General features: G+C 41.0%; 1 protein-coding gene across 1 annotated transcript in view; it reads right to left on the bottom strand.

Moving 5' to 3' along the window:
• Positions 1-10,679: 10,679 nt before the first annotated feature.
• Positions 10,680-16,060, bottom strand: part of onecut1 (one cut homeobox 1) — a 14,196-nt gene continuing 8,815 nt past the window's right edge. The window contains exon 2 of the mRNA XM_060923063.1: positions 10,680-10,969. Within this exon, the coding sequence (XP_060779046.1) occupies positions 10,680-10,969 (290 nt within the window). The remainder of the gene's footprint in view (positions 10,970-16,060) is intronic.

The following is a 16,060-nucleotide window of genomic DNA, read 5'->3' as shown; positions in this document are numbered from 1 at the left end:
CTGCCTGTTGATGCGTCGCGCTGTCCAATCAGAGGCGGCCAAATTTGCATATTACAGGAAGGATTTCTGGGATAGCATTGAGTTTACAGTTCAGAGGGATCTGGCTTCTTTAGACGCTGTCTTCTTAAAACTGAATAAATATTTAAAAAGAGCCAAATGAGCCAGTCTTTTAAACGGCTCTTTTCAAAGAACGGATCACAAAGATACGGATCCCATCAAAGAGCCATAAATCCCATCTCTACTAGCGCGCCCTGCCCGCGCTGGTTCTTTGGGGGGGCGTGGGGGGCAGAGGACTCTGGCTGTGCAGGGCGTGGCATTACAGTCTAGCTGCTGGTTTTCTAAGCAAAGTCTCTGTTCCAAGTTCCTGGCAGTTTCAAAAGCTTATGAAAAACCTACATCATGTCACAGAGCGTTAATCTCGCGATAAAAAAATTATCGCCGTTAAAATTGAGTCAAGTTAACGCGTTAATAACGCGACATTTTTGACAGCACTAGTCAAAAGTTGTCTAGGATAGTAACAATAATAAATCTGTGTTTGTAATTTGAGACACAGCCCGAGTGAATAATAAAGAGAGACAGAATAAAAGCGAGTCTGGTCTCGCAGTGCTGCTGGAAAACCCAACTGTTTTTATTTTCTACATTTTTTTGTGACTACAGAAATGCTGAAACATTTCAACACTGAAAAAAAAGCATGATGACATCATCACTTGCTTCTGGTTTTTTTTCCTCTTTTTTCTTGCTTAGCAAACACAGTAGATGATATTGCACGGCAGAGAGAGAGAGAGAGAAGAAAGAAATGAGAGAAAGAAGAAAGAAACGAGAGAGAGAGAGAGAGAGAGAGAGAGAGAGCGCAAAGTCAGACATGAAAGAAAAGTAAAAAACACACTGTTAATTAATTAACACAAATCGTGAGGCGTTACAGAAACACAGCCGGAGAAGGACGCCTAGTGCATCGCTCCCGTTTCTTTTCTTTACCAGACACAGAACAGAGCAAAAGCACAGAAGATGAAGCTTCGACAAAGAGAGATAAAACATAAAACTGCGTGACACAAGAAGTGCTCAGCTAGTAAACTGGAACAGCGCAGTTCGAGCCACTGCTTTGGGGAAAAAGAAAGAAAAATAAGTACGATATTTCTCTAAATATGATCATCGCTCGAAGAAGAAAAACAGGAAGTCCATATTCAGACCGAAAAACGAGAAAAACAGACAGAAAGGAAGAAAAATGAAATCATGATTTTTTTGTGTCTTTTCCAGATGATTGTCATAGGCGCTCGAAATATTGTAGGGCACACACAGAGCCGGGCCTTCGTATCAAACAGGAACTCCTTTTCCGCGACAACCAACTGGGACGGGAGCAAAAAAAATAATCAGAGCGGCGCGATCCTGATATTCACAATATTCATTCACACACGACAAGATATCGATATCGTCACGCACAGCGAGATTCCGCGATATCGCAATACTCACTCTGATACCGATATCCTCATACAGAACGAGATATCGCGATATTTACACACAATGAGATATCGATATCTTCGTGCACAGAGATATCGTAGCGAATAATCAGACACAATCTGATCCTGTGATGTTCGTGTACGATGTGATATCGATACCTTCACCCACAGCGAGACCTTCTGATATTGATATTTAACAGTTATTCCACAAAACAGAGTCGTACATGAGCTGATTGACTCGGTGCTATGCGCCTCGTTGGCTATCTCATGTACGACGAGATTGAGTGGAATAACTGTTTTATTCTATCCACATTCACTGGATTTTGAGAAACAGAGCATTTTTATTGTTAGTTTTTGCAAATTCGATAAATAAAAGCTTTATACAGAAGCGATTTGTGAAAAATGCAATAATAATAATAATAATAATAATAATAACAACAATTCTTGAAAAATAAAAAAAAGATACATTCTTACCATCAAACAGTTTCATTCCATATTTTGTTGCTTTTTTTGTATTTTTTGGGGTTTTGTTTTCAAGTAGAGTTTTTATTTCGTCCTCGGTTGCTTCAGCAACACGCTCTGCCATTTTGTTTTTCTCTACTCACGGTAGGTATATGAGCTGATATCCTAATAGTAGAGTAGCCAATCAGAGCATGCAATTGCTCATATCCAGCGAATGTGGATAGAATAATTATACGTATATCTCGTTATTCATACATGCACACGCAATGACAACGTGATGATCCTCACATTCATGAAACATCGTGATACAGTAATATTCAGGAACATTGCAATATCTAAATATTCACACACACACACACACACACACACACACACACACACACACACACACACACACAGACTGACGTATCGCTGTTCACACTGAAATATCGTGATATGATGTTAAAATATTTTAATATTCAGTCTCAGTGTTGATGATGCTCCACTTTTCAGCCTTGTTGAAGCATCACGGTGTTCATATAATTCCAGATGTTTCATGCGCAGGTACTGTATATCGAGATATCGCAATATTTGTATCAGTTAATAAAAATCACGATATTCATGGACATCGAGATATCGCAACTGTCTCACATCGAGATATCGACGAGACACGCCGTGATTCTTTAGGATGGCAGAATTCTTTCACATCGATGGGAGAGGAGAAGAGAGAGCGGGACGAAGGGGTTACAACACACACACACACACACACACACACACACACACACACACACACACACTGTTTCCTGCATGCTCTAACTTTTACCATCTTCCTCTCAAGCATCTCATGCTACAAGTGAACTAAAACCCACAGCTGTATTCAAGATTTCTGGTATAACAGTGTTATCGGGAACCATGTGTGTGTGTGTGTGTGTGTGTGTGTGTGTGTGTGTGTGTGTGTGAGATGGTGATTGTACAATATAAAATAGGACAAATCCAGTGCTTCTGAATTCGAGTAAGAATTCATACGAAGAAACTGTTCAATTCTGATTAGTTGTTGCTACCTCAAAGGGGCGGGGTTTACACTTCATTGACTCGGTTGGCTTTAGGTGAGAATATTTTTTTACGCATTTAGAAAACCTTTGTGCAAAGACTCTGATCTGAATATACGCACACACGCAAATAAATCCAAAAATCAGAACAAAACAATACAAGGTGAATGATTCGTACGTCAATGCAATAGTAATTTTATAAGTTGGCCACGCCCATTCTCAACTCCTCATGCTTCCTTGTGTTACGCTGTTACTCCAACGGTGTTCCAGTTACGAATCACAGTTCACACACTTGCAACTTTCATGCTACGTTTAAGTTACGTGAAAGAGAAACGATTTTGACGGAAACATTGTACCGTTTTAACATTGTTGAGGAGGCGGGGCTAAATGTATCACAACAGCCAGATGAGAGGGGGGAGGGGCTTAAAAGTAACATGGTCATATGCAAACGTTAACGACAACATATTAATTAAACGAGCGAATAACGACTCCGTGAATCGCGTAACACAAATCCGTGGAGTCAGTTACACATTTACTCAGATTCTTAAAGTCACAGTAGGTGCAGTGATGGAAAACTGATGCGCGTAATAATATCAGAGGGATAAACGGACGTCAATGGACGTGTTAATTTTTTTCTCCACTCACTGATGTTCTACTGAGTGTTAAACTATTTCGAACATGATCTTTAAGTGCAGGTTGTTGTTAAGACCCCCCCCCCCCCCCCCAAATCGTAATCAATTTCAAAGACACCTCAAAAATATTGCTATGCAGTAGTGGATCAGGATAGTTTCTTTGTTACAGGCTTTTGCTAAGATTTTTCTGGTCCTGAAATGATCTCTGCCCACCTGCTGGAACAGAATTGCCTCTCTTTTGTATCAATATGCAGATGCAGGTTCAACAAATTGACTTTTTTTTCATGCAGCTGCCTTCACATCATAGACTGAAGAGGGCGCTAAAACTTACAAACCGCACCTTTAAGATTATCATTTTCTCGACTCGTATAGTCCAATTACACTGACACTTTAATGCTGGATGTATTGCGCGCTGTGGTTCATACGGAATCCTGGATGAAACTGTCAATCAAATCCATGGCGCCTCCCTGTTTCGTTGTCTAGGCTCCGCCCTCTATGTGCCCTGGATTGTACGTTCCCACCACTGTTTCTACACACACACACACACACACACACACACACAATAAAAAGGCCAGTGCTTTGCTCATTAGACTGAGATCTCAATGTAAATCCTTAATTTGTGCAGCGTGAATAAAGGACAGAAGAATAAACGGAGAGAATTCTTTCCCAGGGTGCGTCCTGCATGTGTGTGCATGTGTCTGAGCGAGATGTGTTTCTGGCAGTGTTTTGATTGCAGAACCGTGTGCCAGCGTCCATGCGTCCATCAGAAGGCCAGAACGTAAAACCGAATGTCCCTTTTTTTCTGGTTTTGTTTTGTTTGTTGTCTTTTCTTCTTTTTTTTTCCAAAAACCTTACTATGTACAAATCTATATTTTCTACAAACACATAAATTAAATCACTCAAAGCAGTACAAAATGAAATGAAACCAAACCACACAACTGAGAAAAGAGGAAACGATATAAACACATAGAAACATGGCGTCACAGCAGTGGTTTTTTTTTTTTACCCTGTAAAAAAGAATAGCCGACATTATCGTTATCATTATCGTTATTGTAATCATATCACACATAGCATAACACAACTTTTAATCAAAAAAATACCTTTCTCTTTTCCTTCCTGCAAGTTTCGAAGCTTGCCATCAGTGAGCGAAAGAACACAGCACTTTTTAAAGCCAAACGTCAAAAATAAATAAAGATATTTTTACGAATCGACATGAACACCTTTGCAAAATAATCGAGTTTTTGCCTCAAACACGTAGACTCTCTATACAACACAACTGTAACTTTTATTTGTATGAGGTATTCTGAGACATTTGGTAAAAACACGTACACGGCCCGGTACGGTGGACACGCCTACCAGCAAAAAGGGGTGGGGCTAGTGGTCGATTAGTGTTGGGGAGGGCTTAATAGGGGAAAGTGGAGGAGCTTTGGTTTATCAGCAAACGAGTTGGAGAAAGGGAAAAGATAAGGTATGTTTTTGTTGCATGGCTGCACTGGTGAAAAGCACCACAGAGAGAGAGAGAGAGAGAGAGAGAGAGAGAGACTCTGTTTATCTTCATCAGTCGCCCTTCTAGAGGCTGAGGTATTTTAAAAGTACAACGAGAGAGAGGGAAAGAAAGAAAGAAAGAAAGAAAGAAAGAAAGAGGTTAACAGCGGTTTAACACTTTGGTTCAAGCAAGGCACTCGTCCTGTGAGTTTTTTTTATTAAAGTCGCACGAGCACAGATGAAAAAGAGAGCAAACGGAGTGAAGGAAAGAAGAAAGAGAAGGCGTGAGAGAGAGGGGGAAAGGAAAGGACAGGACAGGACAGGAGGCTGGGCGATCATCACATCGTCCATTTTATCCACCACATCATTCACGTAGGCCGTGCAAAAGAGAAGAAAAAAAAAGAACTAAAAGAAACATCTTTGGTATTCTTTGGTATCATTAATGTGATAGAAATCACTAATGGAAACTGAGTGAGGTAGCATCTTTGGTTCGCACTAAAAATATAAGCAGGTCTGAAGATATTTTCATCTTTTCTACACGAGCTAGGACACAGCGTTCTCTTCTCGTCGTCAAATGGAATACTCATAAATAGTTACCGAATATATACGTTGTAGATATAACTTTTTTTTTTTTGGTAAAGCTAACCACACCACACCACAAGTGACCAGTAACAACCAGGCCAGAAATCTCGTGACTGTTGGAGTGGACTGAATGCAACTGCTTCCTCGAGGAGGAACACAAAGCTCGTAGTGCTTTCTTCCAAACCAGGAAATGCATAGAATTATCAGGCAAATCAAAAAACATAAACATAAACATACACCAACGTTTGACTGAGATGCTTTAATACGATAACAGGACGTTATACTTTATTTTAAGTTTGTGTATTTATACGAGTGGACAGTTCCCCACACCAGCAACATTACGAACACTGTATTAGGTGGGAATTCTTCCAGCCAGGGATGTTTCAGCTCCCATCTGTCTCCTAGTGGACATAATGTGAATAACAACCTACAAATACTCTTAGATTCTGGGATAACAAAATGGGCCAAGCTTCTTTTTGCTACAAAAGTGACACAGATCTATGAGTCAGGAAGTCCTCGCAGATGGAGAGGAAAAAAAAGCCAGAAATTTACTATAAAAGTCTGAATGTATGTTGGTTTACAAGACGCCTCCAAGTTAACAACAGAAATGATACAACCCCAATTCCGAAAAAGTTGGGATGCTGTGTAAACTGTAAATAAAAACAGAATGTGAAAATTCGCAAATCATGGAAACCCTACATTTCATTGAAAACAGTACAAAGACAACATATCAAATGTTGAAACTGAGAAATATATACTCGTTTTGAATTTGATGTCAGCAACGCATTTCAGAAAAGTTGGGACAGGGGCGTGTTTACCACTGTGTTTCATCACCTCAACTTTTAACAACACTCTGTAAATGTTTGGGAACTGAGGAGACCAGTTGCTGTAGTTTTGAAAGAGAAATGTTGTCCCGTTCTTGCCTGATATACAATTTCAGCTGCTCAACAGTTCGGGGTCTCACATCTTTGTCGTATTTTGCGCTTCATAATGCGCCAAATGTTTTAAATGGGAGACAGGTCTGGACTGCAGGCAGGCCAGTTTAGCACCTGTACTCTTTTGCTATGGAGCCATACAGTTTTAATATAAGCAGAAACCAGTTTGTCTTGGTGAAAGAAGGAAGGCCTTCCCTGAAAAAGATTCTGTCTGGATGGCAGCATATTGCTCTGAAACATGTTTATATCATTCAGCATTAATGACGCCTTCCCAGATGTACAAGCTACCCATGTCATGTGCACTAACGCCCCCTCATACCATCACAGATGTTGGCTTTTGAACTGTCCACTGATAACAAGCCGGATGGTCCCTCTCCTCTTTAGCCTGGAGGACGTGGTGTCCATGATTTCTAAAAATAATTTCTACTTTTGATTCGTCAGACCTCAGGACAGTTTTCCACTTTGCCTCAGTCCATCGTAAAAGAGCTCGGGCCCAGAGAAGGTGGCGGTGTTTCTGGATATTGTTTATATCTGGTTTTAACTTGCATTTGTGGATGCAGTAATGAAGTGTTTTCACAGACGATGGTTTTCTGAAGTGTTCCTGAGCCCATACAGTGATTTCCACTACAGACACGTGCCTGCTTTTAATGCAATGTCTCCTGAGGGCCTGAAGATCACAGGCATCCAATGTTAGTTTTCAGCCTTGTCTCTTGCATACGGAGATTTCTCCAGATTCTCGGACTCTTTTAATGATATTATGGACCAGAGATGATGTGATCCACAAATTCTTTGTAGTTTTACATTGAGGAACGTTATTCTTAAATTGTTGCACTGTTTGCTCACACAGTCTTTTACAGAGTGGTGAATCTTTACTTCTGAGAGACTCCGCCTTTCTGGGATGCTCTTTTTATATCCAGTCATGTTACTGACCTGTTGACAATTAACTGAATTATTATTATTTTTTTTGCATCACACAACTTCTTTAGGGGCGGCACGGTGGTGTAGTGGTTAGCGCTGTCGCCTCACAGCAAGAAGGTCCTGGGTTCGAGCCCCGGGGCCGGCGAGGGCCTTTCTGTGTGTAGTTTGCATGTTCTCCCCGTGTCCGCGTGGGTTTCCTCCGGGTGCTCCGGTTTCCCCCACAGTCCAAAGACATGCAGGTTAGGTTAACTGGTGACTCTAAATTGACCGTAGGTGTGAATGTGAGTGTGAATGGTTGTCTGTGTCTATGTGTCAGCCCTGTGATGACCTGGCGACTTGTCCAGGGTGTACCCCGCCTTTCGCCCATAGTCAGCTGGGATAGGCTCCAGCTTGCCTGCGACCCTGTAGAAGGATAAAGCGGCTAGAGATAATGAGATGAGATGAGACAACTTCTTTAGTCTTTTGTTTCCCCTGTCCCAACTTTTCTGAAAAGTGTTGCTGACATCAAATTCAAAATGAGTATACACTTTTCAAAAAAACAATAAAATTTCTCAGTTTCAACATTTGATTGTTGTCTTTGTACTATTTTCAATGAAATATAGGGTTTCCGTGATTTGCAAATCTGAGCATTCTGTTTTTATTTACAGTTTACACAGCGTCCCAACTTTTTTTGGAATTGGGGTTGTAAAAAGCTCTGAGAACTCAGGCTCTATTGGTGCGCAAGAAAAAGGTTTGCAAATTTACACATCAAAGATAAAGACAAAGTCATCACATGGTGAAAATAACTGCTACCAGACGTGAATCCTCTGTTCTGTTTTTGGTTTAAAATTGTAACTTGCTCTCTCTGTCACACAGTGGCGTGCACAGATAGACACGAGGTGGTGCTCAAGCACCTGCCCCTCTGCCCTCTGTCCAAAAAAGTGCCCTTTTGAATTTTTTTTTTTACAGTTTACTGAGGCCAATGTCGACATGATCTTTTAGAAAAGCCGCGGCATTAAAAGCGTGTGTGAAAATAATGTCCCGATGTGTGCCCCCTCCGCACACACACCGGACCTCTGTCTCTCTTGCTCTGTCACATGAACAAGCGTGCAGTGCATTCAATGTGAGGTTGCAGCAGCATAGCGTCCTGGAAGCCACGGCCTTGTCGTAGCGCAGACAACACATCGGGCAGTCAGTCAGCTCTTCCCCTGCCCCACCAGCCAGGTAACACATGAATCGAGTGTAAATGTATTGTTTGCCCTCTAAGCCCAAGCTGTAATTATTTTGTCGTGAAGTAGCCCGTCGCATACAGAAACAACTGCACATAAGTATTATATTTTTTGCTAGACCATTTTCAGATTTAGGAAAACAAAAATTTATTTTTCTATTTTGTTCAACTAGAGATTCCTGGCAAAGTCAAAAAGCCTTGATGTAATAAATTAACATTAAGTGGTTGTTTTACACCTTTAAAAACTAAAACGGGTCAGTGGCGACCCGAACACAAGAGGAGGGTTAAATCTCAGACTTTTATAATAAGGTGTTCCACATGCGCAAAAAAGTGCCCTTTTTTCCCCCCAGAGCACTTGCCCCCCAAAATGTCTGTGCACGCCACTGCTGTCACAAGAAATGAAAAGTCTTGCTAAACGATCTTATGGTGAAACTGTAGATGTTGGGACATCTGTGAATGGACACTGTTGATTTGTTTGTTACCTCCTTTTTATTCACTGTGAAGTAGATAGTGTATATTATATATTTCATGCACCATTTTTTGGCCCCAGATTGTCGTTAAAATAAAGTATAACTCCCATTAAGCGCTAAGTTTCACTGTGTGTTGTTTGAGTTTGTTGCTAATGAAATGTGAATATAAACTTTCGAGCAGGATGTGATACCAAAGTCAAAAGTGTAACCTTGAAATTTTGGAAATCGTGGAATCCAGTGACGATGTTAGTCGAGTGAAAGCACGGCTAATCCTGGCAGCGTTACACGGTGATTTAACATCAGTCCAGTGATGATTTATAATCCGCTGTCAGTCCCTGCTTCTCGGTGCGATTCATCATCGGCCGAATAGCGTCCCTCTCAGGCTTCCGTGCTTGTGATTGGCTGATTAAGTTTTTACAGCACAGGTGCTGAAGCTGCCCTAGGAGGGTCGATCTTTGGTGTTTAGCTGCTGGCGTTTGTTATTTTTTTCAAACATAGATTGAGCAAAGTCTTTTAAAGCTTGTGAAGTTTTCCCTGAACATATTACGCCACAAAGCGTAGAGCGATTGGAAAAAGTGTGAATGATTTAAGCACAATGATTTAAGTTAATACAATTTTTTTTTAAATTAAAGTGTAGAAATTTAGAGCAGTCTCTATAACACGCATTTCTTTGGTTCGATAGCCTACTTGATTGATTGATTGATTGATTGCTACACATAAAAGTGAAATGGTTACAGATGACAAACGAAACTCATCCTTGTTTTCCTGGAAGTTAGTAAGAAAGCACTACGAGGAGGACGATGTTCGAGGAAAACCGTGGTACGATGCTACAGGGTCATGTTTTTATCCTCGAACCCTGGAGAATTGTTTTTTGTTTTGCTTTGTTTTTTTTTCCTTTTCAGGAATGGGGGAAGGAGGGGTGAAGGTGGGTGAAAAGGGGCGGGGCTCGAAGCACACAAGTGACATCATGATCTTCACATCTGTGCTCGTCTCCGTTTGGACACAGTGCTTAAACTCGTGAGATGTCACGCCTCAAATTGGGCAAAATAAACCCAACAAATTAAAACAAACAAACAAACAAACCAAAACAAACAATACAACAACTCCAAGGCGGAGTCAGCGTCCAATCAGTGATGAGAAAGAGTCCAACCAATCATGTGGACGGAGAATGAGAGGTGTGTGTAGATGTTTGTATGACCAATGATTCGACAGTAACACTTCTTTTTTGCAGACATAAACGAATGAAGTCTTAAATACTCGCTGAAGAAGAAGTAGAAGAAGAAGAAGTAGAAGAAGAAGTCTTTGGTTGTTTGGTTGTTTTTTCTTTGGATATTATAAATATCAGTATTGTACAAGTCTTAAGGGAAAAAAAACAAAACAAACAAACAAACAAACAAACAAAAAAACCCAAAACAAAACAAAAAACGCTGTCCAGAAGTTCTCTGGCTTAGTTTTTTTAGGTTAAAGCTTTTCCACCGAAGTTTTTTTTGGGTCAGTCTGCAGCTGTTATGCTTTGGTACAAGTACTGGAGGATGAGTTGGCTGAGTTGGAGCCTCCATCATCCAGCCACTTATCGAGACTCCGCCGGCGAGCGTTCATGAAGAAGTTGCTGACGGTGGCGAGCTCCAGGCCCAGCTGCTGAGAGATGGTGATTTGTAACTCTTTGGACGGGCGCTTGTTCTCTTTGAATATTGCATGTAAAGTTCGACGCTGAACGTCGGTAAAAACGAGTCGCGGTTTCTTCGAGACGTTTCCGCGCTCATTTTTGCCGTGTTCCTGCTCCTTCCTTTTGCACGCTGAAAGAAACAGAGACAGAATTTATGTGTCAGGTATCCATCTGATCCATCACTTACAGTTCTCTTTACACCAAAATGTAGCTGACAATCCAAGACGATTTTCAGCATGTTTGGTTGTCTTAACTATCACAGACTTTTATAAAACCTTTGTAACTTTAAACCTTGCCTCCTCCTGAGACTCATACTAACACCAAACTATGTTCTGAGGAAGGAAGTGACATCACTATGACTGTTTTTCTCTCTTGCCCTTTTGATCATGTTTATAGATTACTGTGAGTCAGGAAGCTCCTCAGCGGCTCTGTTTGAGGAGACGCTGCTGTGGGATGCAAACTTAGTGCACCATGCTAAACTTGAGGCTATACGCTTCCATTACTTGTTAGCAACATTAGCCTTGTAGGTCCAGTGCAACACTGAAAAAACAAACATCACCACATCACATCAATCATGTCCTGGCTAATGACTTTGTACACATTCAGATATAAAAGAAGAACTTATAGTAAGACAGTATTTTGCACTCCATTTACAATAGACCCCTCCCCCCCACACAAAGTACCGTATATAACTTATAGCGTAAAGTCTTTTCTTGTCCCTACACCAACACTGATCACTTGATGACAAACACTGTGTGTTGTACTCTTATAGTAAAACGAGACCGTCAGTGATGGCGTAGCTCACTTGGGCCCCGTCTAGTCCAGAAGGAACGATCTAAAGTGGGCCACCTTGAGTAATAAATCTTGCAAGCTATATACACTATATACAAGCTATATATAGAAGTGATATCCATCCTAGGAATACCGACCTATTTGCCAGAAAGAATCCAAAATGGCGAGGAATTGACAGAGAAGAAGCGATTTTTGTTGAATTGCTGTTTAATTAAGGCTTAATTAGTCCATAACTTCATTAATAATTGTAATTAAGCAAGTCTGGGTCGAAGTTATATGCACCCTAGGTACTCCTATCTTCAAGCCAGAAAGAATCAAAATCTGTGAAGAATTGAGGAAGAAGAAGAAGCGATTTGTGTGGAAACTGCTCGTTAGGGATTGATTGATTGATTGATTGATTGATTGATTGATTGATTGATTACTCCATATCTTCATTATTAATTGCAATTATGCAAATTTGGGTAGAAGCTACTGTATATGCACCCCAGGCAGACCTACCTTCCTGCCAAAAAGAATAAAAATCGGTGAAGAATTGAGAGAGAAGCGATTTTCGTGAAATGTGGATGATGCTGGATGGATAACGGACAACACATGATGGTATAAACTCATCACCTGTTGGCCGGATGAGATAATAATAATAATCAACAGTGAGGTGGTGTAATGAAACAGCATTACTGTTACCACTCCATAACTGCACATCCCCAAGTGTTTTCTTCTTCTACCAATTTCCAATAATTAAATTTATTTTATGAAAGAACAACATGTGGTACTTTGTATCTGTTTATAGTTGCATTTAATGCTCAGGAAACGAGTTAGTTCCTGTTCTCATGTACATTATAGCAGCTATAAACAGACGTTCCCTCACCAGTCTCTCTTTGTTCTCTCTCTAAGAAAATCTCAGTTGGTCGTGGTCATGAAACCATAAAGAAGCATAAACTCCTTTGTCCTGAAGGTGTCGGAAAACTTAACCACTTTTGGTGAAGTCGCTTCATCTCACACTGAAAAAATGAGAAAAATCCAACCTTTAATTTAACCTTTATTTTCAATAAAACCACATGTGCCACTATTATTGGCACCCCTGGAAATGATAGTGAACACAATGTAACTGAAGCATGTTTCCCATTTTTGAGTTGACTGGAGTGTACAGGAACTTTCAAGCTGTAATCCATGACTTTCCGATTAACTGGGGAACAAATATGAGGTGGCACAGAGGCCAAATTCCCTCAACATCAACATGGGAAAGATAAGAGAACACACAAACCAAATGAAGAAGTGTGTTGACCTTCATAAGTCAGGGAATGGCTATAAAAAAATACAGTGGTACTTAAAAGTTTGTGATCCCTTTAGAATTATCTTTATTTCTGCATAAATATGACCTAAAACATCATCAGATTTTCACACAAGTCCTAAAAGTAGATAAAGAGAACCCAGTTAAATAAATGAGACAAAAATATTATACTTGGTCATTTATTTATTGAGGGAAATGATCCAATATTCCATATCTGTGAGTGGCAAAAGTATGTGAACCTCTAGGATTAGCAGTTAATTTGAAGGTGAAATTAGAGTCAGGTGTTTTCAGTCAATGGGATGACAATCAGGTGTGAGTGGGCACCCTGTTTTATTTAAAGAACAGGGATCTATCAAAGTCTGATCTTCACTACACATGTTTGTGGAAGTGTATCATGGCACAAACAAAGGAGATTTCTGAGGACCTCAGAAGAAGTGTTGTTGATGCTCAACAGGCTGGAAAAGGTTACAAAACCATCTCTAAAGAGTTTGGACTCCACCAATCCACAGTCAGACAGATTGTGTACAAATGGAGGAAATTCAAGACCATTGTTACCCTCCCCAGGAGTGGTCGACCAACAAAGATCACTCCAAGAGCAAGGCGTGTAATAGTCGGCAAGGTCACAAAGAACCCCAGGGTACCGTAACTTCTAAGCAACTGAAGGCCTCTCTCACATTGGCTAATGTTAATGTTCATGAGTCCACCATCAGGAGAACACTGAACAACAATGGTGTGCATGGCAGGGTTGCAAGGAGAAAGCCACTGCTCTCCAAAAAGAACATTGCTGCTCATCTGCAGTTTGCTAAAGGTCACGTGGACAGGCTATTGGAAAAATGTTTTGTGGACGGATGAGAACAAAGTAGAACTTTTTGGTTTAAATGAGAAGCGTTATGTTTGGAGAAAGTAAAACACTGCATTCCAGCATAAGAACCTTATCCCATCTGTGAAACATGGTGGTGGTAGTATCATGGTTTGGGCCTGGTTTGCTGCATCTGGGCCAGGACGGCTTGCCATCATTGATGGAACAATGAATTCTGAATGATACCAGCGAATTCTAAAGGAAAATGTCAGGACATCTGTCCATGAACTGAATCTCAAGAGAAGGTGGGTCATGCAGCAAGACAATGACCCTAAGCACACAATTCGTTCTACCAAAGAATGGTTAAAGAAGAATAAAGTTAATGTTTTGGGATGGCCAAGTCAAAGTCCTGACCTTAATCCAATGGAAATGTTGTGGAAGGACCTGAAGTGAGCAGTTCATGTGAGGAAACCCACCAACATCCCAGAATTGAAGCTGTTCTGTACGGAGGAATGGGCTAAAATTCCTCCAAGCTGGTGTGCAGGACTGATCAACAGTTACCGGAAACATTTAGTCGCAGTTATTGCTGCACAAGGGGGTCACGCCAGATACTGAAAGCAAAGGTTCACATACTTTTGCCACTCACAGATATGTAATATTGGATCATTTTCCTCAATAAATAAATGACCAAGTATAATATTTTTGTCTCATTTGTTTAACTGGGTTCTCTTTATCTACTTTTAGGACTTGTGTGAAAATCTGATGATGTTTTAGGTCATATTTATGCAGAAATATAGAAAATTCTATGGGGTTCACAAAATTTCAAGCATGACTGTAGCTACTCACCTGAAAATGTCCATTTTCAGTAGGGCAATAATAAAAAAGTGGACACCAACTGGAACCGTTACAAACTCACCTGGAAGCAGAGCCAAGTTTATTTTGCCCCCACATACAGTGAGGAGAAGGGTAAGAGAGGCAAAAAAAAAAAAAATCCCCAAGGATCACTGTTGGTGACTTAGAAGAAAAAGTAAAATCTTGGGGTTTCCAAATTTCCAAAACCACCATCAGACTCCACCTCCAAGCCAACAGATTATTTAGAAGGTTCCAGAAAAAAGCCTTTTCTGTCAGTTAACCACAAACTACTTTTTCACACCTGGAGTTTGTGAAACACTACTACAACTTTGACTGGAACTGTGTTCTCTGGTCTGATGGAACAAAAATGAAACTTTCTGGCAATAAACACTTGCAGTGGGTTTGGTGTAAAAAGAAGGATGGCTATAATGAAAAGAACCCGATCCCAACCGTCAAATATGGTGGAAGTTCTGCGATGTTTTGGAGCTGTTTTTCCTCCAAAGGCCCTGGAAACCTTGTTAGGGTCCATGGCATCATGGACTCCATGAAATACCAGGATATTTTAAATCAGAATCTGTCTGCCTCTACCAGGAAACTAAAACTGGGTTGCCACTGGATGTCCCAGCAGGACAATGATCTGAAGCATATGTCCAACTCAACACAAATATGGTTCACTGAACACAGACTCAAGCTTTTGCCCTGGCCATCTCAGTCCCCTGAGCTGAATCCCAGTGAAAACCTGTGGGCTGAGCTGAAGAGGTGAGAGCACAAGAGAGGCCCGAGGACCCTGGATGATCTGGAGAGATTGTGTAAAGAGGAACGGGCTCAGATGCCCTGCTCTGGATCTCCAACCTTACAGTATAAAATGTTATAGGAGAGACTCAGTGCTGTTTTACTGGCAAAAAGAGTTGTACAAAGTATTAAATGCAGGGGTGCCAATAATAGTGGAACATGTGTTTGTTGAAAATGATTATTTCTTGATGAGGGATTTGTTTTTCTCAGAATAAATGTCTCATCTCATCTCATCTCATCTCATCTCATCTCATCTCATTATCTCTAGCCGCTTTATCCTGTTCTACAGGGTCGCAGGCAAGCTGGAGCCTATCCCAGCTGACTACGGGCGAAAGGCGGGGTACACCCTGGACAAGTCGCCAGGTCATCACAGGGCTGACACATAGACACAGACAACCATTCACACTCACATTCACACCTACGGTCAATTTAGAGTCACCAGTTAACCTAACCTGCATGTCTTTGGACTGTGGGGGAAACCGGAGCACCCGGAGGAAACCCACATGGACACGGGGAGAACATGCAAACTCCGCACAGAAAGGCCCTCGCCAGCCACGGGGCTCGAACCCGGACCTTCTTGCTGTGAGGCGACAGCGCTTACCACTACACCACCGTGCTGCCCCAGAATAAATGTATTTCATTTAAAGGTTGGATTTTTGTCAATTTTTCAGTGTGAGATGAAGCGACTTCACTAAAAG

The sequence above is a fragment of the Neoarius graeffei genome, chromosome 6 (assembly GCF_027579695.1).
Source record: "Neoarius graeffei isolate fNeoGra1 chromosome 6, fNeoGra1.pri, whole genome shotgun sequence".
Classification (NCBI taxonomy): Eukaryota; Metazoa; Chordata; class Actinopteri; order Siluriformes; family Ariidae; genus Neoarius; species Neoarius graeffei.
The sequence above is the reverse complement of the archived record's forward strand: the minus strand, read 5'-3'. Positions and strand labels throughout refer to the sequence as shown.